The sequence below is a fragment of the Mirounga angustirostris genome, unplaced genomic scaffold (assembly GCF_029215605.1).
Source record: "Mirounga angustirostris isolate CCGP_5_RB_7025 unplaced genomic scaffold, mMirAng1.0.hap1 SCAF_5, whole genome shotgun sequence".
Lineage (NCBI taxonomy): Eukaryota > Metazoa > Chordata > Mammalia > Carnivora > Phocidae > Mirounga > Mirounga angustirostris.
The window spans coordinates 138,491,120-138,518,398 of record NW_026991713.1 but is presented as its reverse complement, the minus strand read 5'-3'; the positions used below and the strand labels follow the sequence as shown (position 1 = coordinate 138,518,398).

The following is a 27,279-nucleotide window of genomic DNA, read 5'->3' as shown; positions in this document are numbered from 1 at the left end:
GGGAGTGGCCATGCTGTTAACAGAAATTATAGTGGTGAGCGTTCAGATGCACCACCCTTATCAACCTGCTCTTCAGTCGGACGCCAGAGGGCTTGTCTCCACCTGCCCTCTTGACGCTCCTAATGCACTGTTGCAACGCTCTGCCTTACATCAGGCTTTTTCTTCTCTGCCCCATGTTCTTGGGATTTAGCAAGTCCTTTGGACCATCTCTTGGGTTTGACCTCACATTTGCCCGTGGTGCTGTTTCACTCTTGGAAGCAACGGGTCAGCCCAGCTCTTGGCTCCCAGCCACTCCCCTGTTTCTGGCGGGTGAGGGGTGTCAGGGTGCAGGCTGCCCTCTGGCACAGCACAGGGAGGATGGATCTACTTACAGAGAGAAGATGGTGAGAGTTTCTGATTTGGGGACATGCTGAGTTTGACACATCTGGAATCAGGCAGGTGGGCATTTCACAATTGATTGGAAATGTCAGTCTGGAATTGAGACAGCAGTTGGACTGGAAATGTCTGTGTCATCAGAGGGATCCATGCAAGGCAACAAGCCAAGCTACCCTAAAAGAGAGACTCCAGGGAGGAAGAGCAAGGGGTGGAGGGCAGGCTCCAGGGAGGGCTGGGTGGCAGGGAGTAGGTTAACAAAGAGCAGGGAATCAGAGAGGGTCCCAGGGATGCAGAGGGCGGTTTTCAAGCAGAAGAGAAGGGGGGAAGTGATGACAAGGAATGGTCCGGGGTCGGAGAGGTTGGCAGTTGAGGCTGGGTGGGAGGAGGAGCCCAGCAGGCAGGAATCAGACACCTCCGGAGCCTCTGGGTGGGCGCTGGACCGCAAAGGGCTTGGGGACGCAGGCCCGGGCAGGCCCGGCCGACGGGGGGAGCAGGAGGGGCGGAGCTTAGAGCCCCCCCCCACACCCCGCCGCCGCCGAGCTCCGCTCCCGCGTTCCTCGCTCGCTCATTAAGCGCTCGTCGCCTTCACCAGTCCAGCGTCGGGGTGTGTCGCAGAAAACGTAGAACCAGGGCGTCAGTTCTTGGGAAGCCGACGCCAGTGGGCCACGACCCCGGTGCCCCAGTCCCCCGGGCTCCTGAGACACCCCCGAGACCCTCGAGTCCCTCAGGTCCCCGCGATCCCCCGAGTCCCCAAGACCCCCTGAGTCCTCCGGGCCCCCCGAAATCCCCCGAGTTCCTGGGCCCCCCCGAGCCCCCGCAGTCCCCCGGGACCCCAAGCCCCTCGAGCCGGGTCAGCCTGTCCGGACCTGCCCCTCTCTCTCCCCGCCTCCCCCGCGGATCCCAGAGACCTCCTCCGCGGGGGACCTCCGGCCGGACGGGGGCGCCGTGACACACGGAAGCTGTGCCTGCGGATACAGGGAGCACCCGGAAGTGACGCGCCGCCAGCGGAAGTCCCGCCCGCACGTCCGCTGCTCCCGGTCCCTCGTGGCTGATCGCCGGCATGGCGCACTACAACTTCAAGAAGATCACGGTGGTGCCGTCCGCCAAGGTAGGCGGCCGCGAGGGCTTGTCCGCAGTCGCCTCTCCCCTGCCGGGTCGCCAGGAAAGCCCGAGCCTGTAATTCTGGGATGGGACAGGGGTCGCCTCCTCCGGCGGGCCCCCCTTCTTAAGCCACGTCGTCCCCAGATTAGGGCCTTCCAGGGTTAGCGGTTCCCCGCCGGACACTGAGGGGCCTTCTTCAGGCGTTAGGGTCCTTCCCTCCGGCGTTGGGGTCCTTTCCTCTGGGTTAGAGACCTTCTGCAGACTTTGGGATCCTCCCCAGAGAGGAGGGGGTGGGGGAGTCGAGAAACTTTATGAAGTAGATGTTTTTGAAGGAGCCTCTTAAGGATTCATAGAATTCAGTAGATGGAGAGGGGGGTACAGGCCTCCAGGCTTGAAGTCTGTGTCCCTCCTGTTACTGACAGTGTTGTGGGCGCCTGTCCGCTTGTCTCTGCACTGGGCAGTTCAAGCAAGAGTTTATATTCTCAGTGACTTTCACATCTTAGGAAATTATATGCAGTGAATTTTAGTTTTACTTGTTGTTTTATATACTTTCAAAGTCAAAGATTTGCAAATTGAAATTGCAGGATTTTTTCTCTTTAATGTTTTTTCTGAGTTATGCTTGAGTTACCTGACTAGTTTCAGAGGGCCCTGGGTGTTTGGAAATTAAGGTAACATCAAGAAAGTGTGGGATAAAATTTATTTTGGTAGCCATTTGCTAAGTGTTTGTTAAAGGCCAGAAACTATGAACATGATCAGAGTTGAATATAAAAGATTGAAGATTAGTTAGAAAAAGTGTTTGTAGTTGAAAACATGTGGTACCTTTGTTAGTCTTTTGAGAGGGTTTCAGATAAGTGGATAAAAAGTAGACATTTTTGGTGTACTGTGTCTTATTTAATTGCAGGACTTTATTGACCTGACGTTATCGAAGACTCAACGGAAGACTCCAACAGTTATCCATAAACATTACCAAATTCATCGCATTAGACATTTTTATATGAGGAAAGTCAAATTTACTCAACAGAATTACCATGACAGACTCTCACAGATTCTAACAGATTTCCCCAAATTGGATGTAAGTGACTCGGGGACACAGTAATATAAATGTAAGCCATCAGATAATTGGTATTTCTAGCCAGTTTGTGTACTTACCTGACAAATAAGGAAGGAAACAAAATGATTCACTTGTCAGACTTTGTGAGTTAGTGGCAAAGCTGGGAACAGAGCACAGGTTTTTTGATTCCTTAGTATTCTTCCTTTCCCCCTGCCAAACCCCATATAAGAGGGCCTGGAGCTGTCTCTTCAGGCTTTCTCTGTCACTTCGAGGCTTGAGGTGCCAACCCAAGCTCTCTCAAAGCTGTGCACTCTGAATCTGGCAGCTCACCAGCTTACGTGGGCTTCCTCTCCTTCCTCTTTCCAAGGTTCCTTTTCCTGGGGCCTCAAGTTACATCAGTGGCCTGAGGTCCACCACTGTTTGTGATCCTGTCGCTTCATCAGCCAGTGATGGTCAGTGAGAAGAAATTGTGTGGGGGAGCTTTGATTTGTGCATTGAGCCAAAACAGTTGAAATCGTCGCTGACAGCATAGTCGAGTTTGCTGTTGATGAAGCTGTAGAAAGCAAGAGCAGACCCTGCTTACCCCACCGCTGCAAGGTGATTTGAGGTGGTGAAGGATGTGGGGTAGGGGCAGCAGTACAGGGTGAGAACCTAAATTTGCCACTGTCCCAAAACAGTCCGTAAAGCTAGGTTAAGGCAGAGGAGAAAAGGTGGTTTATGTGACAAGAGTTTCTTTCATATTTAAGGTGACAGTGGTTCGTTTAAACAATTACAGATGTGCTTAAAATAAGTATAGAGGTTTCTGCTAGCAGACAGGTATGCACTTTCCATGTGTCTCCCAGGCATGCTACAGGTGCTAAGTAGAGGCTAGTTGAACACATGAATAGTTGCTGGGGAAAGGGTGGGTACCTTAGAAATTACCTGGAAGGAAGCAAAAGAATGAGATTATTGGAAACTGGTGTGATATTTGAAAACACCTGATCTGAGCAAACAGAATGCTGTGAACTAATTAGTACCAGATTTTTGTAGTTCTTTGTAAGAAGTTTTATCTTTCTTCATCCTTGGTATTTTTTTATACAGTAGAAGTTTAAATTTGTGAACATTCTATTCCCCCTTTTTTTTTTTTGAGGGTTCGGGGAGGGGGAGAGAATCTGAAGCAGGCTCCACACTCAGTGTGGATGTGGGGCTCGATCCCACGACCCTGAGATCATGACCTAAGCTGAAATCAAGTCAGATGCTTAACCTACTGAGCCACCCAGGTGCCCCCTCCCCCCCCCCCCCCCCGCATTTTTTAAACTAGAGTTAGCTATCTGAGAAGAATTTTAGAGTAGGAGGTTATAGTAGCTGCGTTCGCAGCATGACTGACATGTCTCGAATTCTGTTCAGGCCCCGGGAGCACAGCAGTCATAGAGGCCCTGTGCTTGTCTAGTGAGGGAAAGACGGTAAGCGTGGAAATCTGCAGTGTGTCAGATGCGTAAGGAGAGCAGGGAGATTGTAGCAGAGGCCTGAGGGCAGTGAGGTAGTGAGCCGTGCAGGGCTTGAGTTCTGTCTTAAGCCTTCCAGGTTGAGCCTGGGATGTGCCGAGCTTTGACTTAGCTTTTAGAGGATGAGTGGCCCGTGGGGTAGGAGGCCACTGGGAAGGTTGGTGCACTGGGTTTAGCAGCTGGCAGCAGTGAAGAGTTGAGTGCTGGGGAGGAAGAGCTAATGGGTTTGCTCACAGCACAGGTGTGGCCCGAAGCACCTTGGACAGTGGAGTGGCCATCCATCCACACGGGAACGGGGGGAGGTTTGGGGAGGAGGATGGCGGTTTGTATGTGTTGATCAAAATGTGGGTAAGACGTCACACAGAAGTGCATGTGGTCTGGAACTTTATGAGAGGTCTGGCCTGAAGATGTCTGTGCACTTAGATCCATGCGAGGTCACCCAGGACGTGAGTGTGGAGAGAAGAGTGTTCCTGGGAACCCTAATGTTGAGTGTTGGGTGGGAGCATGAGCCTGCAAGAGCAGAGTCGGTCCCGGAGTCCAGTTGAATAGAAAGCATCAGGAAGCGTGAGTGCCCAGCTGTCTGCTGTGCAGAGCTCTGCAAAGATGAAAGGAGTTCGGGGAGGGGCTGATCTGATGAGCTGTTTTGATGGACTGGTAGAGACAATCCTGACTAACTTGGGTGTAAGGGAAGAAAAGAGCGAAGAGGGTAGCAAAGGAGTAGAAGGATTGTGGGTTCAAGGGGGCTTGCAGACTTTTAGATTTGGGGGGGTGGTGACAGCATGTTTGCAGGCCTGGATTCAGGTCTTGAGCAGTGGGGGAGGACTCTTGTGCACAAATGGAGAGTTGGCTGGGTCTGTGGATGGGGTGAAGGGGGCACAGTCTTGGGCCCAGGCCAGGTGGGCAGACAGAAGTGACCCCTGAGCTCACTTAGATGTTTTCTCAGAGAGCTAAGCAGTCATCAGTCAGGAGAGAGGGCTGGGGAGAAGATGCCGGGGGTTTGAGGAGAGAGGAAAGGTGGGATGTATTTCCCTAGGAAATTATTCTGCAAGTATTGTTGACACATTGGGATGAGAAACCTGTGCCAAAAGACCAATTTGTTTCTGTTTTAGGATATCCATCCATTTTATGCTGATTTGATGAACATTCTCTATGACAAGGATCATTACAAGTTGGCTCTAGGACAAATAAATATTGCCAAAAATTTGGTGGACAAGTAAGGTATTTTCTTAATACAGTATCTTTCAAATTATTGTCCAGAGTGAAAAACATGTCATATATTTGTTTTTATTTAAGTGTGGCTAAAGATTACGTGCGGCTCATGAAGTACGGAGACTCTCTCTACCGCTGCAAGCAGCTGAAACGCGCGGCCCTCGGGCGGATGTGCACGATCATCAGGAGACAGAAGCAGAGTTTGGAATATTTGGAGCAAGGTACCTGTGATACATAAGCAAGAACACTGTTTAGTGTGCTGTTATGCTACTTGATTCTTGTCAAGAACGCATTTTTGGAATATTTGTTTTATTTTAGACCTAACAGGGTCAAATTACTTTTCCCCACCTAGCCCATGAGAATTTCTGACAGGCTAGTTACTATTGAAAAAGCAGCTAGCAGTTAAAATGCTTATAAATTATTAGTACTATTAAGAGAATTTGTTTTTCATATTTCATACATAAGGCACATACATTATAAGTCACAGGAAAAATACCAAGGAAATATGTAAAAAATAAAATGACCCATAGTTTTAACCTATTGACATAAATTTAAAAAAAAATTTTTTTTTTTTTTCCCCCAAAAATTGCAATATGGGGCGCCTGTGTGGCTCAGTCAGTTAAGTGTCTGACTTTTGGTTTCAGCTCAGGTCATGACTCAGGGTTGTGGGATCAAGCCCCTTTTGGTCTCTGTGCTCAGTGGGGAGTCTGCTTGAGATTCTTTCCCTCTGCCCTTCCCAGTCCAGTGTATGCATGTATACTGTCTCAAATAAATAAATCTTTAAAAAAGAAAAGCTTTGCAGTATGTGTTAGCATGAAATTGCTACTCCAGTTTCATTACATGATTGTTTTATTTTAAGAGGACAGTCCTGAATTAGTGTAGTATCTCTAATGAAACAGTTACATGCCTTTTTATGTATATTTTTATGCTACAGATGTTTTTAAGTCATTGTGTTTTGTTCTTCCCCCGCCCCCCCATCTTGCAAATAATTTGTAACAAGTTGTCGGACTTGACTGTTTTGACAGTGCTTCCAAGGATCTGTTTTGTCTGATCTTTTTTTTTTTAAGATTTATTTATTTAGGGGCACCTGGGTGGCTCAGTCGTTAAGCGTCTGCCTTCAGCTCAGCTCATGATCCCAGGGTTCTGGGATCGAGCCCCGCATTGGGCTCCCTGCTCCGCGGGGAGCCTGCTTCTCCCTGATGTTTGTTAAAAACAAACCAAAAAAGATTTATTTATTTATTTATTTGACAGAGACACAGCAAGAGAGGGAACACAAGCAGGGGGAGTAGGAGAGGGAGGAGAAGCAGGTCCCCCGCCGAGCAGGGGGGCCAAGTTTGACTTTCTCCATTGTTCTTATGAAATAAAGCATATGTAATGTGAACTTCTCACAGTGCGGCAGCATCTGTCCCGTCTGCCAACTATTGACCCGAATACAAGGACCCTGCTCCTATGTGGATACCCGAATGTTGGCAAGTCCAGCTTCATCAATAAGGTTAGTTTGGGGATGCCTGGGTGGCTCAGTCAGTGAAGTGTTTGCCTTGGCTCAGGTCATGATCCCAGGGGCCTGGGATCGAGTCTCACGTTGGGCTCCCTGCTCAGCGGGGACCCTGCTTCTCCCTCTCTGCCTCTCCCCCTACTTGTGTGTGTGCTCCCTCCCTCCCTCTCTCTCTCTCTCAAATACATAAATAAAATTTAAAAAAATAAATAAGGTTAGGGATACCTTGGTGGCTCAGTTGGTTAAGCATCTGCCTTTGGCTCAGGTCATGATCTCAGGGTCCAGGATCGAGCCCCACATCGGGCTCCCTGCTCCGTGGGGAGCCTCCTTTTCCCTCTGCCTCTGTGCTCTCTCTCTCAAATAAATAAATAAAATCTAAAAAAAAAAGAAAATTAAGGTTAGTCTGTGTCTGGCATTAACAAGTGACCAAGGACCTGAGGCCCAAGGGCTGCTGTGTCCTGTCCCTGTGGGTTGGAGGACAGCCGGCCAGTGAGTCCTTGAGTCAGTACTGCCCCTCGCTGTGCACAGCCCTTTACTCGAGGGGAGGATTGTGTCTGTCTGAATCCACATTTATATTGCTGTTACGGAAAACATCGTGTGTTCTGGTACGTGTTCCGTAAGCTTGTTCGGGATTCGAGACATTCCAGTTGGGGTTTGTTACACAGAGAGCCTAGGCTGGGAGCGGGAGCGCCAGGAGAGCTGGTGCCGACTGACAGGCGGCACTTGCTGAATTGGACTTCGTGAGGTATTTCGTGGGTGTCACCTTGCTTGATGGGACACTTCTCACGTAAAGTATTTGGTCCACGTTGTGGGGAGTGGCTGAGTTGCTCTTTACTTGGGTGAGTTTATTAATTCGGACTTGAGGACACTATTTAGTAACTCGGTCCTTCAAGACAACTTAGCTGAGCTTCAGGGACCTGAACAGAGTAGAAAAAGCATTTAAGGGGCGCCGAAGTGGCTCAGTCGGTTAAGGGTCTGACTCTTGATTTCTGCTCAGGTCATGATCTCAGGGTCATGAGATTGAGCCCTGTGCGCGTCAGGCTCCTGCTCACTGTGGGGTCTGCTTGAGATTCTCTTTCTCTCCCTCCACCCCTCCCACTTGTGCTCTTGGGTGCACACTCTATTTCTAAAATAAATAAATCTTTAAAGGAAAATAAAAGGTTGGTTCATAAATAAATAATGTAAAATGTCAGTTCACAACCAGCAGGAGCTCAGGTGCCAAACAACAGCAGTTACGTATGTGTGAATGTTGCTGCCAGGAACACTTCCACTTTGACCCTATTTGCAGGTCTTTATTTTGTCCCCAAGTTGTGCTGACATGATAGGCTGAAGCTTTGCGGTGTCCGAGCTCACGGCTCGAACGCTTGCGAGCCAGTGGCCACTTAATCCCTTACAATGAAATAGTAAACAGTTGAGGCCCTCGGTTGCACTGACTGCATGTCGAGAGTTGGCGGATGTGTGGCTGGTGGGCCCCATATCAGCCGTGCAGGTACAGAGTGTTTCTGTCTGCACAGCAAGTTTGTTGGGGCCGGGGTGGATCAGAGCAGAAGCTGACGGACACTCTCCCAAGTACTGGCCCCCCACCTCCCTAGTATCTGATGGGGACTGTCACTGCCCTGGCCTGGTGGCGGGAGGAAGTGGATGGAGTCCGTCCATCAGAGAGCAGCAGCTTCGGTCCTCAGCAACGTAATCATGCCAGGTCTCTCTCCTTGTTTGGTCTTGTTTTGTTTTAATGCCGAAATCATTCATCTCTATAACCCATAGGTGCCACACAGACCTCTGAGAGGAAATAGGAACTTGTGTAACTGTTGGTGTTATGATTGTTTTGTTTTAGGTGACGAGAGCCGATGTGGATGTCCAGCCCTATGCGTTTACGACCAAGTCTCTGTTTGTGGGGCACATGGATTATAAGTATCTGCGTTGGCAGGTGAGCGCTCCCACCTTTAAACATAGAGCTCTTGTTAACGGGATTTGATTTTGGGGATCCCTAAAGAACTAGAGTGTCTCCCTAATTCCCAGTGGGCTTAGGGAAAGACTCGGAGGAGGTGGGAGAGATTCTCAAGGTCACCAGGAACACCCCTGCAGAGAAAACTCCCCTGAGCTCCCCGGCTGCCCTCAGGGCAGTTCTCGGGAGACAGCGGGTGGCCTGTGTTATGTTAACAGTGGTACTTCCGAAGAAACAAGTCTCCTTGTTGTCGTTGCTGACCCTGTCATTATAAATGACATTTATTAGCCATTTAAAAGCATGGAGCAGTTTCTACAGTAGAATTTCATTTCATAAACGATGAGGTTGTTCCTAACACATGGGAGAGTTTCCCAGTTGCTCTTCTGTTCTGCTCTGTTAGGGCCCCTGGCTGGCTCAGAGCGCGTGGCTCTTGATGTCTGGCTCAGGAGCTCAAGCACCGTGTTTGGCATAGTTTGGCATATATCAAAAAGGGGAAAAAGAGGAGTCCTTTTCTCCAGGTCATTGGCTAGTTCTTTTTTTTTTTTTTTTTTTTTTAAAGATTTTATTTATTTATTTGAGACAGAATGAGAGAGAGAGAGCACATGAGAGGGGGGAGGGTCAGAGGGAGAAGCAGGCTCCTTGCTGAGCAGGGAGCCCGATGCGGGACTCGATCCCGGGACTCCAGGATCATGACCTGAGCCAAAGGCAGTCGCTCAACCAACTGAGCCACCCAGGCGTCCCATTGGCTAGTTCTTCAGTGAGCTCTGCGGGGTCCACTCATCCCCCCTTTTGTCTTCATATTTAAAGCTTATCTGATTATGGTCAGTTGGGAGATCTACATTTTATGTACTGGTTCTCTGAGGGCTGGTGTGGGCGTTGATATGCTGGACAGGAGGTTTGTGGGTGTGTATGCTCTCGAGTATCACGTCTGACCGTTAGGTTGTAGATACTCCGGGGATTTTGGACCACCCTTTGGAGGATCGGAACACCATTGAGATGCAGGCCATCACAGCCCTGGCTCACCTGCGTGCCGCGGTTCTGTACGTGATGGACCTGTCTGAGCAGTGTGGGCACGGGCTGAAGGAGCAGCTAGAGCTCTTCCAGAACATCAAACCTCTCTTTATCAACAAGGTACAGGTGGGAGCGAGGACTTTCGGTTTATAACTTGCACTGTGAGGATGATTATTTCATTACTTGTTTTCCCTGTTGCAGCCTCTTATAGTTGTAGCAAACAAATGCGATGTGAAGAGGATAGCTGAACTTTCTGAGGAAGATCAGGTAAATCACCTTAATGTTTTGGGTATTTCTTAGCTAATTCCAAATCTTATTTCAGACCACCAGAGGTTAGAAGGAATTTTAGCAATACTAGTCCGTGTTTTTATTCTACAGTTGAGGTAGTATCCTCACTGGTTTATTGGTGGCAGACTAAACCTGGCCTTCCCTGAGCTCTGCTCTGCCTTCGAGGCTGTGGGAATACCCGTGCGTTCAGCAGGATGGCACAGTTAACCCATGGAAGGTCTTAACCTTGGTGCCTTAGGGCACACACAGCACTTTGACACAGGCCTTGCCTCTTCAGGCCTCGAGCCCCGGTGCACTGAGCAGCACCTGCAGAGTAGGGCTGTAGGTAGGAGGGTTCCGTGGGTGTCATGTACCTGCTGCACAGACTTGTGGGGAAATGAGTTTGGGAAGTGAGGTGAGTGAGTGAGTGAAGTAGGAGGAGCATCTGTAAACTTGCCAGGACAGGGAGTATAGAGTGTTCGCTGTATTTTCTAGAGGCAGGTTGGGTGGTTAGCCCTCCCTCTCCACACAGCTCACCCTGCAGCCCTGGAGAAAGTTTACACTGGCGCAGAGGTTCTCAGACTCTTGGGCACACCCAGGCCCGCAGGGTCAGAGCCTGGGAGGCGCCCCCCGGGGTGGGTCACCCTGGAGCTTGGAGAAGCAGGTACTAGAATAACCTCACTGTGGCCCCATCTCCTGGAGTGCGTGTCACTGACCAGCTCAACATGGAGGGTCTCCAGGGGGTGGCGTGCCGTCCCTTCCCAGCGCCTCTGTCTTGTACTAGTTGGACATGTCATACTTGCGAAGAGGGAGGGCTTTTTAAACAGCTATGCTGGATATCGGGCACCACAGCATGTTCATTCAGTTACTAACTAGGTACGCACAGACATTAGAGAATTCGCTTGGGTTGGAGAGGACCCAGGTCCCTACTAAGTGATCCTGGTTTTTAGGTGCTTGCGCTGAAAGGGGAGATGAGGGTTAAGCTGTGAAGCCCGGAGGTTAGGCTGAGCCAACTGCTCAGGCTTCGAGGTCAGGCTTGCCCAGGCCCCGCCATCCCGCCATGTGCCCACAGTGACGGGGGTGTGGTCTCCGTTCTGCCGTCACTGGTGCTAATAGTTGCAGCCCTGGGTGGTTCGTCAGCAGCCTCGATAGGCAGATTGAACGAAATTGGAAGGCACGTGGGCAGTGGATGCCATCGCGATGGTGCTGCCAGGTTAACCCAATGGCGTGGCCGTGTGCCTGAGGCTCTGGCTTGTTGCCTGTCTCATGTGCGATGAACAGGGTCACTGTGAGCTCAGAGGCTAGTCAGACCACAGTGTCCCCAAGACCACTGCTCTTTGCGGGGGAGGGAGCAGTCTCCCTGGTAAGTGGAACCCCGAAGTGATTGTGCTGGACTTGTTTGTGACAAGCTTTCCCGTCACAGGGTTGACGTCTGTGTCTGGACGAGGGAGCGCTGGTGACGAGGTGCACAAGCGAAGCCCCTCGTTCCAAATCGGAATGATTTATATGTTTCTGTGTTGTTTTGTAAGGAATTCTCTTAGGTTGTAGAGGCCAAATGTTTTCTTTAAAAATAGCGTTGAAAATATACTAAAAAAAAAATTCTGTAGCTTGATGTTGCTGGGTTTCTTTTTAGAAGATGACGTCTTACAGAAGAATGTTCCAGGGAGCCTCTGGTTTGCTTCTGTAGTCTGGTTTGATCTTCCCGGTAATGGGTATTTTCTTAATCGCAGAAGAATGTAGGGAGAGATCAGCATTTGGGGGAAATGTCCTTTAGAAGAATTTAGAAACGAACCATGGACGTGCTAACTAGCATTTATGGTACCCGTATGAAGAACAGTAAGACTTGTTCGTGGGGAGGTGGAAATAAATAATGCTCTTTCGTTTTTCTTTTGTCTTCCCAGAAAATATTTGCAGATTTGCAGGCTGCAGGATTTCCTGTGGTTGAGACTAGCACCCTGACGGAGGAAGGGGTTATTCAAGTGAAAACAGAGGTCAGTGCTTCATCCATCCCTTTATCGCCTTTGTGGTCAGAGGAGTCCATTGTGGGGATGGAAGCGTTCTCTGCAGGTGTCGTGGGCAGGGAGCCGTCGCGGCGGCCAGGCGGGAGAGTGTGTGCACAGCACTGAGCCTGGTCCCCACCCGCCCAGTTGAATGTGGGGCTTGAGGGGACACTCCGACTCCCGCACGGGTGGCTTCGCTTCATCCACCGCCTGCTGTCCATCCTGACCTGTCAGGATGGCTGTGGGAGCTGTCCTGTCACGAACTTGTGTAGAAGTCGAAGGAGCAAAAGGAGCATGGAGAGAGACCTTTCCTTTAGGTTTCACATGTGATTCTGATCGCTTACGTTATTTTTATGTGAAATAGAAAGAAAGGCGGGTTTGATGCTGTGGTTGACTCGGCTCTGGTGCTCCAGTCAGAGTCCGAGGGGGGTTATGGACCTGGCTGGGGGCACAGCATGAGGGCTGCTCGTGGTGGGGGGCAGGCCTGGAAGGGCTGTGGAGTGTTGCCTCGGGGTGCTGCCCCAGCCTGGGCTGGCCTGGGAAGGGGGCCTGTTCCCCCCTGAACGTGCAGTCTGCCCCGAGGGGTTACGTGGACCTCGGGGTGATCCCCAGGACAGCACCAGCCACTGTGACTCCTGAGGAAAAGCATGTAGCGGGGTCCAAAGCTTTGGAACACAGTCTGCTGGTGAGCGGGGGGGCTCTGGTTCCTGTCCCACACCCCCGCCTCCAGACCAGAAGGCAGGATGCCTTGTGAGTCTGGCCCTGTTTCCTTACCTCAGGCTTGTGACAGGCTCCTGGCTCATCGAGTTGAAACCAAAATGAAAGGAAATAAAGTGAACGAGGTGCTCAATAGGCTGCATCTGGCTGTGCCGAACAAGAGAGACGACAAGGTGAGGTTGGCCTTCCCAAGAGCCTGCGAGCCGGCACCTGCCTCACTCGGGGCTCACAGGTGCTGTGCACACTCACGCCCACGACACCTGCAGACGTGTGTCCTGACGTACACAAGTGCAGAGGTAGCGTCTGCTGCTCACTCCACCAGAGGCGCTTAGTAATGTCTTTCTGGTGTGTAAGCATATTTTATAGAATCAACATTCCTTAAAATTTTTTCTGTGCTGGGGCACCTGGGTGGCGCGGTCAGTTAAGCATCTAACCCTTGGTTTCAGCTCAGGTCCTGATCCTCAGGGTCATGGGATCGAGCCCCGGGGCCGGGCGGGGTGGTGGTCAGCACTCAGCGGGGTTCTGAGATTCTCTGTTCTTCTCCCTGTTCCTCCCACTTGTGCTCTCTCTCTAAAGTAAATCAGTCTTTAAGAAAAAGTTTTTGTTGTTGGTTTTCTTGCTGTTACAGTGCTTAGCTGCACATCTTTATCCATAAGTCTTTGTTTTTAATTGCAGATGTATACATAGAGTGAATTTTACGGTAGGGAGTTGAGTTGACCCTTCCTGGGTCATGCTGTGTGTTTCCCAGATCTTTGATGCTGAGTGTCCCACTGCTGGAATTTCCTTCATGAATAGCCCATGCGAGCATTTTTTTATTCTTTTTTTTTTTTTTAAAGATTTTATTTATTTGTTAGAGCGTGGGCGAGAGAGAGTGAGCAAGAGTACAAGCAGGGGTAGCTGCAGGCAGAGGGAGAAGCAGGCTCCCTGCTGAGCAAGGAGCCCGATGCAGGACTTGATCCCAGAGCACTGGGATCATGACCTGAACTGAAGGCAGCCGCTTAACTGACTGAGCCACCCAGGCGTCCCAGCATTTTTTTATTCTTAAAGATTTTATTTTTATGTAATCTGTACACATGGGGCTTGAACTCAGAATCCTGCGATCAAGAGTTGGCATGCTGCACCGACTGAGCCGGCCGGGTGCCCTTTCAGGCAAGCTTTTTTCATGAGCTTATTGGCCTGTTCTTTAGGTGATTTATCTTTTATTCATTTAATGTATAGTTTTTTTGTAAAGGATATCAGACTCTCATATGTTCTGTAGGATTTTTTGTTTTTATTTTTAAAGATTTTATTTATTTATCTGACAGCGAGAGAGGGAACACAAGCAGGGGAAGTGGGAGAGGGAGAGGCAGGCTTCCCGCCGAGCAGGGAGCCCGATGTGGGGCTTGAACCCAGGACCTTGGGATCATGACCTGAGCCGAAGGCAGATGCTTAACGACTGAGCCACCCAGGCACCCCGGGGTTTTTTTGTTGTTGTTGTTGCTGTTTTAGTTCTTTGGTTGGCTTTTTGACTTGGGTTTCCTTTTTCAGTCTCAGATTACACGTTTTTAATATGCTATTTAATACTTAATTTTTTAAATATATGTTATTAGCTAATATTGATATTTTTTTGCGACTGTTGGTTATGCACAGAAAGGCCTACCATTCATTCCAAAAATATTCTTTTTTTTTTTTTTTAAAGATTTTATTTATTTTTTGACAGACACAGTGAGAGAGGGAACACAAGCAGGGGGAGTGGGAGAGGGAGAAGCAGGCTTCCCACAGAGCAGGGAGCCCGATGTGGGGCTCGATCCCAGGACCCTGGGATCATGACCTGAGCCGAAGGCAGACGCTTAACGACTGAGCCACCCAGGCACCCCCAAAAATATTCTTTAAAAGTATTTTTTTCTATACTTGAATGGTTTCATTTTTTTAATTTTACCTGTTTTGAACAGAAGTTTTTGCTCAGTCTTGCATTTGTTTTGTTCTTGGGAAGCAGGCAGCTACCTAGGTATGTTGTCATTTATCTCAAAACTGATGATCGAATCCTGTATCTTTCCATTAAATTCTCCTGTGTGTTGGGTTTCTGTCTAGATTGCTTTCGTCTGCTTTGTTTCTTCTGTGTTGCTCTTTTGTTTGTAATTTTTCTCGAGAATTTTGGTGTTTATTTTTTCTAAATAAACCTTGGAGGGCACCTGGGTGGCTCAGTTGGATAAGCGTCTGCCTTCAGCTCAGGTCATGATCTTGGAGTCCCAGGATCGAGTCCCACGTCGGGCTCCCTGCTCAGCGGGAGTCTGCTTCTCCCTCTCCCTCTGCCTGCCACTCTCCCCCCTGCTTGTGCTCTCTCTTTCTCTCTCTTAAATAAAATCTTTAGAAAAAAAAATAGAAATAAACTTTGGATCAGCTATGGAGTCTTTCTGTTTCCTTGCCCAGCTGGCCCTGCACCCCCACATAGTCATCTGCTGGTTTGGAATTGGTCTGGCTTTGCAGAGGGGGAGTGTGCCTCTGGTTTTTCGCTTTTATGTTCCTTTTGTATTCAGCAAGGCATTTCACGGAACTCTTTCTGGTGGTGTCCCCTCAGGAGAGGCCCCCTTTCATCCCCGAGGGAGTGGTGGCACGCAGGAAGAGAATGGACATTGGGGAGCCCAGGAGGAAACGGGTAGGTCTGCTTCAGCGGTGCAGAAGGCTGCGTGTGCCCAGGGCGGGCACGGGACATGACACTGAGGGCATCTGGGCCTGTGCTGTCAGGCTCGGCGAGCGTGGACGTGAGTGGTGGGGCCCCCGGGACATGGGAGCTGGACCGCACGGGCGTTACACGGATGGGCTGGCGGGTTGGAGGAGAGGTCGTCTCCCGGGGGCGAGGAGGGGCCAGCAAGAGCTGATGGGAGTGCTCTGCCCCTTCGTTGCAGGAACGAGACCTTGAAGTGGAGCTGGGAGACGATTATGTTTTGGACCTTCAGAGTAAGGGCGGATGTCCGGCTCAGGAAGCTGCGGGAGGGCTTCAGTGCCCGCGCGCCCTGCAGCTGTGCCTTAATCTTTCTTAGGGACGAGGTTGTGTGCGGCTCGGCTTGAGGCTTCTTGCGGGTGGTTTTGGGGGCTCCAGGAGGGTGGTGTTTAGCTGGCGTGCTGCAGGCCACTGCTGCTGACGGTCTGCCGCCCCTGCCTTCACCTCCCGCTCTAGGCCTGTGGTCCTGAGACGCTGTGTGACCCTGGGCATGTGTTTCTTTGCTGGGGCGTTGGATGCAAGTGCTCTGTTATTTTCCTGGAGAGACGTGGTTGAAGGTATTAAAAACTACAGTAAACCTAACCTTTCTTTTCTACTTTAGAGTACTGGGATCTGATGAACTCCTCTGAGAAATACGATAAGATACCTGAAATCTGGGAAGGCCATAACGTAGCTGATTATATTGATCCCGACATCCTGCAGGTCTGTGTCTCTTGCTAAATTGTGTGATTTTTATTCCTTATGTGACCGTGAAGGTACCAGGACGGCTGTTGACCTACCTGGACTTGTCACCCGTGTTCCTTCTACATCGCGAGCCTCCCCACCCCGTCACCAGCAGCCTGCTCGTACCGAGGGTCCCGGAGACCCCAGGACTCTGCTTTCTCTCTGTTCTGAGACACGGCCTCCTTCGTGGGGCAGGTGGACTCTGGGCCATGAGCTCCCTGTCCTCCGACCTGACCTGTTCTCGTCTCCTGGAGCTTTTCTTCTCAGTGGTGGCTTCCTCCTATTGGCTGTTCCTTAGCGGGTTCCTCTTTAAAAAACAGAACCTTTCTTAAACCCTGTGTCCTCCGTTAGTTGCTGTCTCGCCCCTCTCTCCTTGGTCGAGGTTTTTGAAAAGATACAAGTATTTCCTGTCAGTGCTCCCTCATTTCCTACTCCTTCCCAAATGCTGCCCTTCATTTACATTTTCAATCTGCAGGGTGCTCTGCTGGGCAGGCCCCTCCATTTGCACACTGAGGCCCACACTCTTGGCCCCAGGAACCCTGTCATGGGCTCCTTTAAGTAATCTCTCCGCCCAGCGTGGGGCCTGAACACAGGATCCTGAGATCAGGAGTCGCACACTCCACAGACTGAGCCAGCCAGGCGTGACCATAACTTGTTTCTCCTAAACTGTGTAGCTAGCAGGGGCATTTGTGTTTGGGGATGGCCTTAGAACGGATAAAGGGGATGTCGTAATCCCATATCAGCTCACAATGGTAAGTTCCTAGTTTTTCCGCAGGAAGTGTTCTCGTGTGTGTAGGGTAGGGGGTAGTGCTGGGGCGTGAGGTGATGTCTGTATATTTCACCTTGACGTCTGCAGTAATTGTTGGTAAAGAGAAAGAAACAGCACAGGACAGCTCACGGGGCGTGTGGGCTCACTGCTGGGAGGTGAGCTCTTGGGCATTCCTGTGCGGGACCGGGCGCAGGCGTTCAGCGCCCCCTGCAAGGCCGAGGGGAACCGAGTTCCCGCGGGAACATTGCTACGCTTGAGAGTTTTTCGTTGTTGTGTTTAATGACAATTCTTTTTAAAGAAACTGGAAGAGTTAGAAAAAGAGGAAGAGCTAAGGACAGCAGCGGGGGAGTATGACAGCGAGTCTGACAGTGAGGACGAAGAGATGGGGGAGATCCGCCAGCTGGCGAAGCAAATTCGGGAAAAAAAGAAACTGAAAATTCTGCAGTCCAAGGAGAAGAACACACAGGGCCCCAGGATGCCTCGGACCGCTAAGAAGGCAAGTTCTGTGTATCCAGAGCGCCAGGACTGGCCTCTGCGGTGCTGGATTCTCATACAGTCATTGCTAAGTGCAGCATTTCAACCTAAATGTGGCTGTGGCCATGGGATTGCACTGACTTTGTTTTGTTGATATGTCCTAGCGTTTGAGGTGTGTTGAGCTCTGGTCTGCTGCATTCTGCTAATGGGGCCCTTTCCTGGTGACTCTCGGGTTCGGCACTGTCAGAGTCAGCCTCTGCAGTCGAACAGAGTAAGGTTGTGGTTTGGGATTTGTGGCAGAAAAGCCATCAGTCACCATGTTCCTGTTCTTTAATTTCTGAGTCAGGACTCCTCTTTTGCAGTTTACAGAAACCTAAGCCAGTCCAGCTTAAATCCTCGGGCAATTTCTTGGCTCCTATGACTGGTTAGAACGGGGAGAGTCACACTTTAGGCACAGATTGGTCAAATGATAGAATTCTTTCCGGTCTCAGCCCCATCTTTGTAGTATTTTTCTCTCCTGCTCTGTGCTTGTCAGGGCGGCAGGTGAGCCCAGGTCCTGTGGGCGCCCTCAGACCGCGGGATATGATAGGATGGCGTGCAAGGCAGCTAAAATGTGGCAGGAGAGGAAAGGAAACAGTGACATTCCAGACACTTTTCTGTGGACATTAGTGTGTCTGAGTACTGTTTTCATGAGATGGCAAACGAGTGGTTCTTGGTAGACTGGACATTCGTCTGTGTCCCCAGTGGTGCTCAGTGGGTTTGGGAGGAAACGCTGTGGCTGGAGTTTGCATCTTGGGGCACATCATGTGACCTCAGCATCAGGAACCCTTCAGGCAGAGACTTCCCTGCAGAGTCATGCAGAACCCGAGGACATGACGCGTACGTCGTCTTACACATGGCCACTGCCTGGGAGATGCTGGTTTCCACGGTTTTAATGCTTGTCCAAAAATACAAACCTGAGCTCAATTAAAAGTTTTAATTCCTAGAAAAAACGTAATGTATATCATTGTAAAAGGCACATTTTTCCTTGAATTTTTTTTTTCTAAACATTCATAAAAGTAATTTTGCTTAAATCCCTTTCCCCCATGTTCAGGTTCAGCGGAAAGTCTTGGAGGATGAGATGCGCAGTCTTGGTGTTGACATGGATGACAAAAACAACGTAAGTGTGTGGAGGTGATCCTGGGACATGGACGGCTCTGTCTTAGGACACCAGGCTCTTAGAAACCCGGGGGCTGGTGGAGCTGGTTACAGAAGAAAGGAGAACTTGGAGTGTGTGTGGAGGAGCGGCTTGGAAGTGCTGAGAGTGTGCTTGCCCGCCACCATCCACCGGCCCCTCAGGATGGCTCAGGGCACTTGGCTCCAGGGCCCCTGTTGATGGTGTGGGCGCTGTTTTCAGGCTCTGTTCTTGTTGATGCAGGAAGACTTGAGGGACACCTTGCACACTCCGTGTGGCCCTGAGCGTGGGGCGGCCCCGGTGTGCTTTTCTTTGTGGGGTTTGGGGTTTTTGGGTTTTTGTTCTTTTTTTTTTTTTTTCTTTTTGTCAGTGTTTTATCGTGTTTGTGCCTACATCATTTTTCATTCCAGGTTAATGGAAAATATGAAAAATACCAAAAACAAGAAAGGAAAAAAAAATCACCTGTGTTTACAGCACACAGAAATAATCTAGGTTGACATGCAGTTTATACCTTTTTATTCAGCTTTTTGTACAGAGGACTTTAATCCTTCTGTTTTTTTCTTGCAAATGTATTTGTAACCATATTCGTATTTCATACTTATTTCCCATTGTGGTATAGCATTTTTAGGATAATTTTTGAGTAAAAACTCTTAGTTTATCTTAGGCTTCTTGGGGTGGTTGTTTAAAAATTCATTTGCTGTCATGCAAACAAGGAACAGTATGTCAAAAACTAATGACATATGGTGACTAACATAATAAAATTAAAAATTCATTTGCTATCAACTCAGAATGTAAGGTGATGTGTAAGTAATATACAATAAAGTAGAAGTAATTTGTGTCTGGGAAAAATACAAGTTGGAATAGAATGTCAGAGAAAAAACGTAAACTTACTTTTTTAATTTTTAACTTGAACTTTGATTTTGGTGACTACAGTCTTCATGTAGCGTCTTAGCATCAGTTTAGTGATCAGATAGGTATATGAGGGTATATTTAGTCTCAACATGAGAGGAGCTTGGGCTGTAAATAGTTCAGAACTGTTTTCCTGGGGGCCCAACGATTAAAAGGTATTTCAGATAACTTTTGAAATTCTGATTTTTTTTTTCTTGATGAATTATGCTGGAGCATATATATATATATATATATATATATTTATTTATATTATATGTATTTTTTAAGCTTTTATTTATTTTAGAGTGTGTGTGAGTGGGGAGAAGGGCAGAGAGAATCTGAAGCAGACTCCCCACTGAGTGCAGAACCCCATGCTGAGCTTGATCCCAGGACCCTGAGATCATGACCTGAGCCAAAATCAAGAGTCGGATGCTTAGGGGTGCCTGGGTGGCTCAAATGGTTAAGCGTCTGCCTTTGGCTCAGGTCATGATCCCGGCGTCCTGGGATCGAGCCCCACATCGGGCTCCCTGCTCAGCGGGAAGCCTGCTTCTCCCTCTCCCACTCCCCCTGCTTGTGTTCCCTCTTTCGCTGTGTCTCTCTGTCAAACAAATCTTAAAAAAAAAAAAAAAAAAAAATCCTATTTGTAACATCAAGCAGTGTGTTAAGTGAAAAAGAGTATTTGACCAGTAACTAATGTGATGTTAAAGAGCTTTAGCGTATTCAATAACGTCTTTCAAAACTCTTGCGTGTCCTGTCGGTATAATTTCGTGTGTGTGACCACAGCCCTGAATTTGCTATTCGTGCTTTTCAGGCCCATTATGCAGTCCAGGCCAGAAGGTCCCGGAGCGTTACTAGGAAGAGGAAACGGGAGGACTCTGTCCCACCCGCGTCTGTAGCTGGCAGCCGCAGCTGCTCTCGGACTCCGCGGGATGTCTCTGGCCTTCGGGACGTCAAGGTTAGTCCCTGTGATATGGGCTCAGGACACACCATGCAGCTGTCGTTCAGAGGGCAGGGACCACAGGTGGGGCTGGTGCCCCCCGAGAGGCGAGCTCAGTGTTCTGGACCCTTGTCCTAGCGGTGTCCTCTTGTGGGTGGACGGAAGCATGGTGTCCTAGGGCACCGTGCTCAGAACCTGGAGCCGGAGCCCCTGCAGGGAGCAGTTGTGGCCAGTCTTTTGGGAAAGACACTGGATATATACAGTCTTTTTCATTGAAACTTTTTTATTAAATAAAGACAAAAATGGTTAGTTTTGGCATTTTGAAAGTTCAGGTATGGGAGAAAGTCTATAAACTGGCAAACCATTTACTTGATGGAAGCCTGAGATTTCCATCTCCTTCTAGAAATCTGGATTTTGGTAATGCAGCATTGCCACTTGTCAGATATGAGCGGTACGGTTTCATGGGCTGACTCTGTTCTCTTGTTTGTCTAAGAGGGAATTACGGCCTATGGGCCTAATCTTCCGGCTCCTGGTAGGGACAGGATTTGTCTAGACAGAGCGTTCTTCCCATCCTTGTGTGCACGGGGATGAGGTCTGCAGCCCCCGGGCCCCAGGGCAGACTGCAGTGATTGAGACTGGCCAGCACTTCTCGCAGAAGAGATCTGGACCGTGGAGACAGACTGCTAACCGGTCATGACAAGGCACGTGGACACTCGGGAGCTCACGTGTGTTGTGTGTTCTTGTGCTTTACAGATGGTGAAGAAAGCCAAGACTATGATGAAGAACGCTCAGAGGAAGATGAACCGCCTGGGGAAGAAAGGAGAAGCAGACAGACACGTGTTTGATATGAAGCCCAAGCACTTGCTGTCCGGAAAGAGGAAAGCCGGGAAAAAGGACAGGCGGTAGTGGCTGGGCGGGGTGGTGCCTGGCCTCATCTGGTGGGGGGGTCCCAGGATCGGGGCACCGCCTATAAACCGCAGACAGCGAGGACACCTGAAGCTCTGGCTGCTTGCTCTCGGGCGGGGGGCGCGGGTGCGGGAAGGTGTCAGCGCTGCCCAACGGCACGGGTCTTCCGAGTGGACGGCGGGTTCTGCATTTAGGGAGTTCTGGTCACTTCAGATCTGCCGAACCGGAAAGGTGCACATCATGTGTGTTTTGATGGAGAAAAATCTTTCCGCAAGAGGGAACTTTGGTTCGTGTGTGTCTGGTCTTTTTTTGCGAAGGAAACCGCTCTGCTGTGGACACGGGCAGAAGGCTGCCAGCCGTGCCTACTGAGAGCCGCGCCAGCTAGTCTTTCTCTACGATGTGTGTACCCTTGTAGCCTGTCTCCAGCTAGTTCATCCAGGATGAACCTCTGAAAGAAAGTGGTTTTGGTTGATTTAGGGTTTTTTTTTTTTTGTTTAGTTACAAATCACTGTAGTTTGGCCAAATGAAAAGGGAAAATAAACTAACTCCTGTTTTGAAAACAAACAGCCCTTCTCCGTGGGGTAAAACGTCACCTTAGGCACTGTAGCAGCCCAGTGTGTGTCCGGGAAACACAAGCAGCCCCTGCCCCTCCGGAGGCACACCCCCCTGCCGCGCCCGTCCATGGCTGTCCTGAATGGAGGTCACTGTGGCGCGGGAGCCCGCCCTCGCTGCCGCGCCGGTGTGCCCGCCTCCACCCGGGCGGCCGTGGGCAGCGTCGCGCCCCGGAGGGCAGTTGTCTTACGGGCGTGTCTAGCGTGTGCTGCGTGCTATACGGGGGTATAAAGTGAGATTTTCGCTTGTGTGTGTGTGCTGAAAAAGATTGGTGAAGAGAAGCTGAAACGCACATGGTGTTGGGGAGGCAGGAGCCCACGTCTTCGCGGGGGTCGCAGTTGCGGAACCGTTCTGGAACCCGGGTCTCTGGAGGCTTGAAGGGCTGGGAAGGGCTGGGCTGGAAATCCAGCAACTTGGGTCGATTTTGGCCCTTCTGGCTTTGGTGTTCACGCATCCCCCACCCCCGCCCCGGGGCAGGCGCTTATGCCTCTGTTCCTGTGGCTGCTTGTGTGAGTCAGGGGGGCTGCTAAGGACCTTGTCCCCCAAAGATCAGGATTCTAGGTTTACATTGCTGATTGTGCTTCTGATGGCAGAGGTGTAGACAAAGAGACGGACCCCATTCTTGCAATCCCCATCCACGGAATCAGATGCAGGGGGTTTAAAGAGCCAGCGCCTGTTTCTTTTTCCTGCTTTACCTCTTCTGGGGGCCAGACACTTAAGGATGAGGACTTTGAAAAGCAACTGCATGCGAAGGGAGTTTGGAAAGACCACACAAATGCCCCGGGAAGGACATGTATTCAGAGAAGAACTACAGAGACCTTCAGTGTTTACCCCTGGCTGGCACAGTGATACCCTTAAAACAACAAAATCCAGCCATTCTGGTGAAGGGAGAGTTTCTGATTTCCAGAATTCCCACATTATGAGATTTCAGATGTCCAGTTTTCAACAAAATCACAAGGCATACAAAAGAGTAGGGAAGTAAGGCCCATTAAAGGAAAAAAATGAGGGTGCCTGGGTGGCTCAGTTGGTTAAGCGACTGCCTTTGGCTCAGGTCATGATCCTGGAGTCCCGGGATCGAGTCCCGCATCGGGCTCCCTGCTCAGCAGGGAGTCTGCTTCTCCCTCTGATCCTCCTCCCTCTCGTGCTCTCTCTCGCAAAAAAAAAAAAAGGAAAAAAATGATGTCTCAGGAGGATGAGATGGTTTAAAACAACCATCCTAAAGACCCAGAGCTGAAGGAAGATATGCAGAGTCAGGAAAATGAGGTGCCCCCAAAATTCCAGAGCTGGAAAGTACAGGTAACAAAACCAAAAAGATAGATGGGATGATATCAAACAAATATCTCTGCTTCAAAGGAAATAACCAACAGTAAAAGACACCTTATGAAATGGAGGAAATGCTGAAAATGCTAATACAGAGAAATGAAGATGAAACCTATGTGAGCTCACTCCCACCAGGATGGACACTCAAGAAAACTGTGGTGTTGGTGAGGACATGGAGAAAACATTCAGTTTACCATCTTAACCCATTTATAAGTGTACAATTCAGTATTGTTAAGTGTATTCACGTAGCTGTACAACAGATCTTTAGAACTTTTACATCTTGCAGAACTGAAACTCTCTCCCCATGAAACTAATCCCTCCCCATCCCCTGGCTTCTGCCTCTCAACTCCCTGTTTCTGGGATTCTGACAAACTTGGATATTTCAGGTGAACCATGGAGCACTGGTCCATTTGTGAATGGCTTACTCCCATGCAGGGTCCCCGTGGTCCATCCACACTCACACAGGTCCGGGCTTTCTTTCATCTTAAGACTGCACTGACACTCTTGCATGCCCTTCTCTGCATCCATCCACCTATCCATCCATCATCCATCCATCCATCCATCATCCATCCACCCATCCATCCATCATCCAACCACCCATCTATCCATCTCTCCATCCATCCATCCATCCATCCATCATCCATTCATCCATCCATCCATCCATCATCCATCCATCTCCGGACTGCTGGGTTGCTTCCTCCTAGTGGCTATTGTAATTCTGCACCGAAGGTGAGGTGCACACGTCTCCTGGAGATCCTACTTTGAATTCTTTTGGGCTTCTACCTAGAAGTGGGATTGCTGGCTTATGAGGACTCTAACTTTTGAGGAACCTCCATACTGTTTTCCAGAGTGGCTGCACCAGTTTGCATTCCCACCAACAGTGCACGATGTTACCTTTTTCTCTCTCTCTCTGTCTCTCATGAATAATAAAAAAAAACAAAACAAAACAGCTTTGGCCCAGGTGGCTTCACTGGTGAATTCTGCCAAACATTTAAAAAACAACACCAGTCCTTCATCTGTTCCCCAGAAACAAAGAGAAGGGTACGTTTCCTAACTCATTCCATGAGGTCAGCATTGCCTGGATACTGAGGCCAGACGAAGACACCACAAGGAAACTGGAGACCAAGGTCCCTGGTGAATACTGACACAGAAGTCCTCAAAGGCTAGCAAACGACCGTTAGCACGTTGGAAGGATTGCTTAGCATGAGCCCATGAGGTTCCTGGGAGTCAAGGACAGCCGGCGTGCGGATGTGACATGTCATGTTAACTTGGTGAAGGACTAGAACCATGGGACCTTCTCAGTGATGCAGAAAGAGCATTTGATCAAATGCAATACCTTTTCCTGATAAAAGCACTCAAAAAACTGAGACGGAAACTACTTCAGAATAAATGCCATCTCTGGAAAGCGCACAGCCACCATCACACTCGGTGGCAAGACTGAACACTTCCTCTGAGGGTGGGGACAAGGCCAGCATGCTCACGCTGGGCACTCCTGCTCAACAGCACTGCGGTCCTAGCCAGAGCAGGGAGATGAGAAGACGGAGCGGGCAAGTACATTGGGAAGGAGAAAATTAAATCATCTCTGTTCACAGACCACATGATTTTATATGTAGGGAACTCTAAATATTTCATACTCAAAAAAATGAACTCAGCAAAGTTTGCAGGTTATAAAATCAAGCTACAAAAATCACTTACGTCTCTATACACTGACAGGGAACAACCCAAGAAGTACATTAAAATAATTCCACTTATAATAGGATGAAAAAGAAAATTTTGGGAACTAACCAAGGAGGTGGAAGATGTGTTCACTGCAAAGCATAACACTGCTGAAGGAAATGCAGAGATGAACATTTGCCAAGACCCGTGTTCGTGGGCTGGAGGACGTGCTATCGCCCGGCTGTCCGGGCCGCCCAAAGTGGTCTGCAGATTCGGTGCAGCCCTTCTCTCAATCCCAATGATGCTTTTCGTCGAAATAAACCCATCCTAAAATTCACATGGAAGCTTCAAAGAATAGCTGAAATTGTCTGAAAAAAGAAGAATAAAGTGGAGGACTCACGCTTCCTGATTTCAGAACATGATTCAAAGCTGCAGCAATTAAGGGGGTGGGCGGCTGGCGCGGGGACTGCTGAAGGCGCCAGGAGCCTGCTCTGTGTGGAATGAGGCTTCTAAAGGCAACTGGACCTCGAGCACGGCGGCGGGAATGCAGATAGTGAATAAATGATAGCAGGGGCACCCAATCTGGGGGCAGCCCAAGGAGAGGGACCATTTCCCGTGGCAGCACTTTTCTAAGACCTTGTCCGGAGGGAGGGCCTGACCATCAGGTCTGCAGCCTCAGTGAGGGCCTCAACAGTCCCCTGAGCACCAAGGTCTGCCCTGGACCAGGCCCCTGAGCCTTGCGGTATTGGTGACAGCACCCCTGTCCTGGGCTGTGGGAGTGGGAGTACCCTGTGACCCAGTAATTCCGCTACTATTTGTCCAAAGGAAATGAAATCAGGACATGGAAAAGATACCGGCAGCCCCACGTTCACAATATTACTTACGTAATGTTCTTCCCAAAAATGTTTAATCTGAATCTAGTCATGGGAAACAATATGGTAAATCAAAATAAAGTGCATTTTGGAAAATAATTGGTGTGGGATCCTCAAAAAGTCAGAGTTGTGACAGACAAATGGGCTGGGGACCCGATGGAGAGAAGGGTGTGAGTGGCTGCGGGAGTTTGGGGGCGGGAGGATGGAGCAGTCATGATGGAGAACACTGGGGAGACAGGTGTTGTAGGGGCCCAGGGCGGGTGTGTTCCCCCCCCCCCCCCCCCCCCCCAGAATGTGCCACCGGCGCACCGGTCATTTTGGATCGAAGCTTCTGGGGAAACAGCTGCTCGGAGCGCCTCAGGCCCTCCTCTGTCCCCTGAACACAGGACACGAATCTCCCGTCAGAAAAACACCGCCCCAGATTGAGAAGTAAATGATGGGGCCTGTGAAGCCAAGAAAACTGTAGAAATAAAACCTTGTTGTTTTTCTAATCTTCTACCTCAGTCCACCCACATTTTTATTTAGAATTCCATCCTAATTAACGCTCCCAAACCCCTGTTTTCCTTACCCTGTAAATCCTGTGAGTTCCTCATGAACCCATCATCTCAAATGTATGAAATCTGCCTGCCGTGGTCCTTATTGGGCCTCTTGCACACACGCAAGAAAACTTTTCTTTCTTCCTGTTAATCTGTCTCATGTCGAATGAATTCTTAAACCTTGAAGATAAAGGAAGAATTCTCCTTCTGTGATACTGTATTTTATTTTATTTATTTTTAAAAAATATTTATTTGAGAGAGCGAGCGAGCACAAGGCCGGGGGAGAGGCAGAGAGAGAAGCCAACTCCCCGCCCACTGGTATCATGACCTGAGCCCAAGCCAGACGCTTCACCAACTGAGCCAGCCTCCCAGGCGCCCCCTGTTTACTTTTAAAGTAGGCTCCATGCCCAGCGTGGAGCTGAATGTAGGGCGTGAACTCACGAGCCCGAGATCAAGAGCTGAGCTGAGATCAAGAGTCGGACACTCCACCGACTGAGCCCCCAGGAGCCACCCAGGTGCTGTATTTTAGATGAAAGTATTGCATGTGTTAAATTGCCTTGTGCCAATTGGATTGTGCTTATGTAGAGTGACTTCTTGGCTATATGCTAAAGATGTCATTAAATCTGGAATAAACTAAATATCTCAAGAGCAGATATGCGTGTGGCAAACTTCACAATTGACAAATCTATGTCAAGGGTATATGGGAACTTGTTATACTATCCTTATCATTTTTCTGTAGGTTTGAAATTTTTCAAACTAGTTGGAAGAAGAAAGAAATCCCTGCCCTCAGAGAGCTCACATCCTGGTGGACAGACAGTTAAGTGTGCTATCTGCCATATTCCCAGGCGTTAAGTGATAGAAAAGGAGGGGAAAGTATGGGAGAAATGGGTTACAGAATGGCCACAGTGGGCACCACCGAGGTGGCCAATATTGAGCAGTTCTGAAAAAAGTGAGAGTCTGTCATGGATATATCTGGAAAAAAATTTCTCTAGGAAGAAGTAGTTTAAAGATCTAAGTGGGAGCCTGTGTGGTACCCCCAGGGATTGCCCAGAGCTG

General features: G+C 49.4%; 1 protein-coding gene across 4 annotated transcripts; it reads left to right on the top strand.

Annotated features, from left to right (window-relative positions):
* The first annotated feature begins 1,330 nt into the window (after positions 1-1,330).
* GTPBP4 (GTP binding protein 4) lies at positions 1,331-21,508 on the top strand. 4 transcript variants are annotated; one of them, XM_045874504.3, is made up of 17 exons: positions 1,331-1,483; positions 2,378-2,548; positions 5,121-5,224; positions 5,305-5,441; positions 6,612-6,712; positions 8,550-8,642; positions 9,600-9,791; positions 9,873-9,938; positions 11,840-11,929; positions 12,718-12,828; positions 15,213-15,290; positions 15,541-15,592; positions 15,958-16,058; positions 17,147-17,344; positions 18,416-18,481; positions 20,196-20,339; positions 21,075-21,508. In XM_045874504.3, exons 1-17 carry the CDS (start codon positions 1,436-1,438, stop codon positions 21,225-21,227), a joined length of 1,905 nt encoding a protein of 634 aa, XP_045730460.2. In that variant the 5' UTR covers positions 1,331-1,435; the 3' UTR covers positions 21,228-21,508. The 4 variants fall into 4 exon arrangements, with proteins under 4 accessions (XP_045730460.2, XP_064448220.1, XP_064448221.1 ...); XM_045874505.3 differs by lacking the exon at positions 1,331-1,483 and adding an exon at positions 2,895-3,124 and having other exon boundaries at positions 2,412-2,548; XM_064592150.1 differs by lacking the exons at positions 2,378-2,548; positions 5,121-5,224 and having other exon boundaries at positions 1,385-1,483.
* The last annotated feature ends 5,771 nt before the right edge of the window (positions 21,509-27,279 follow it).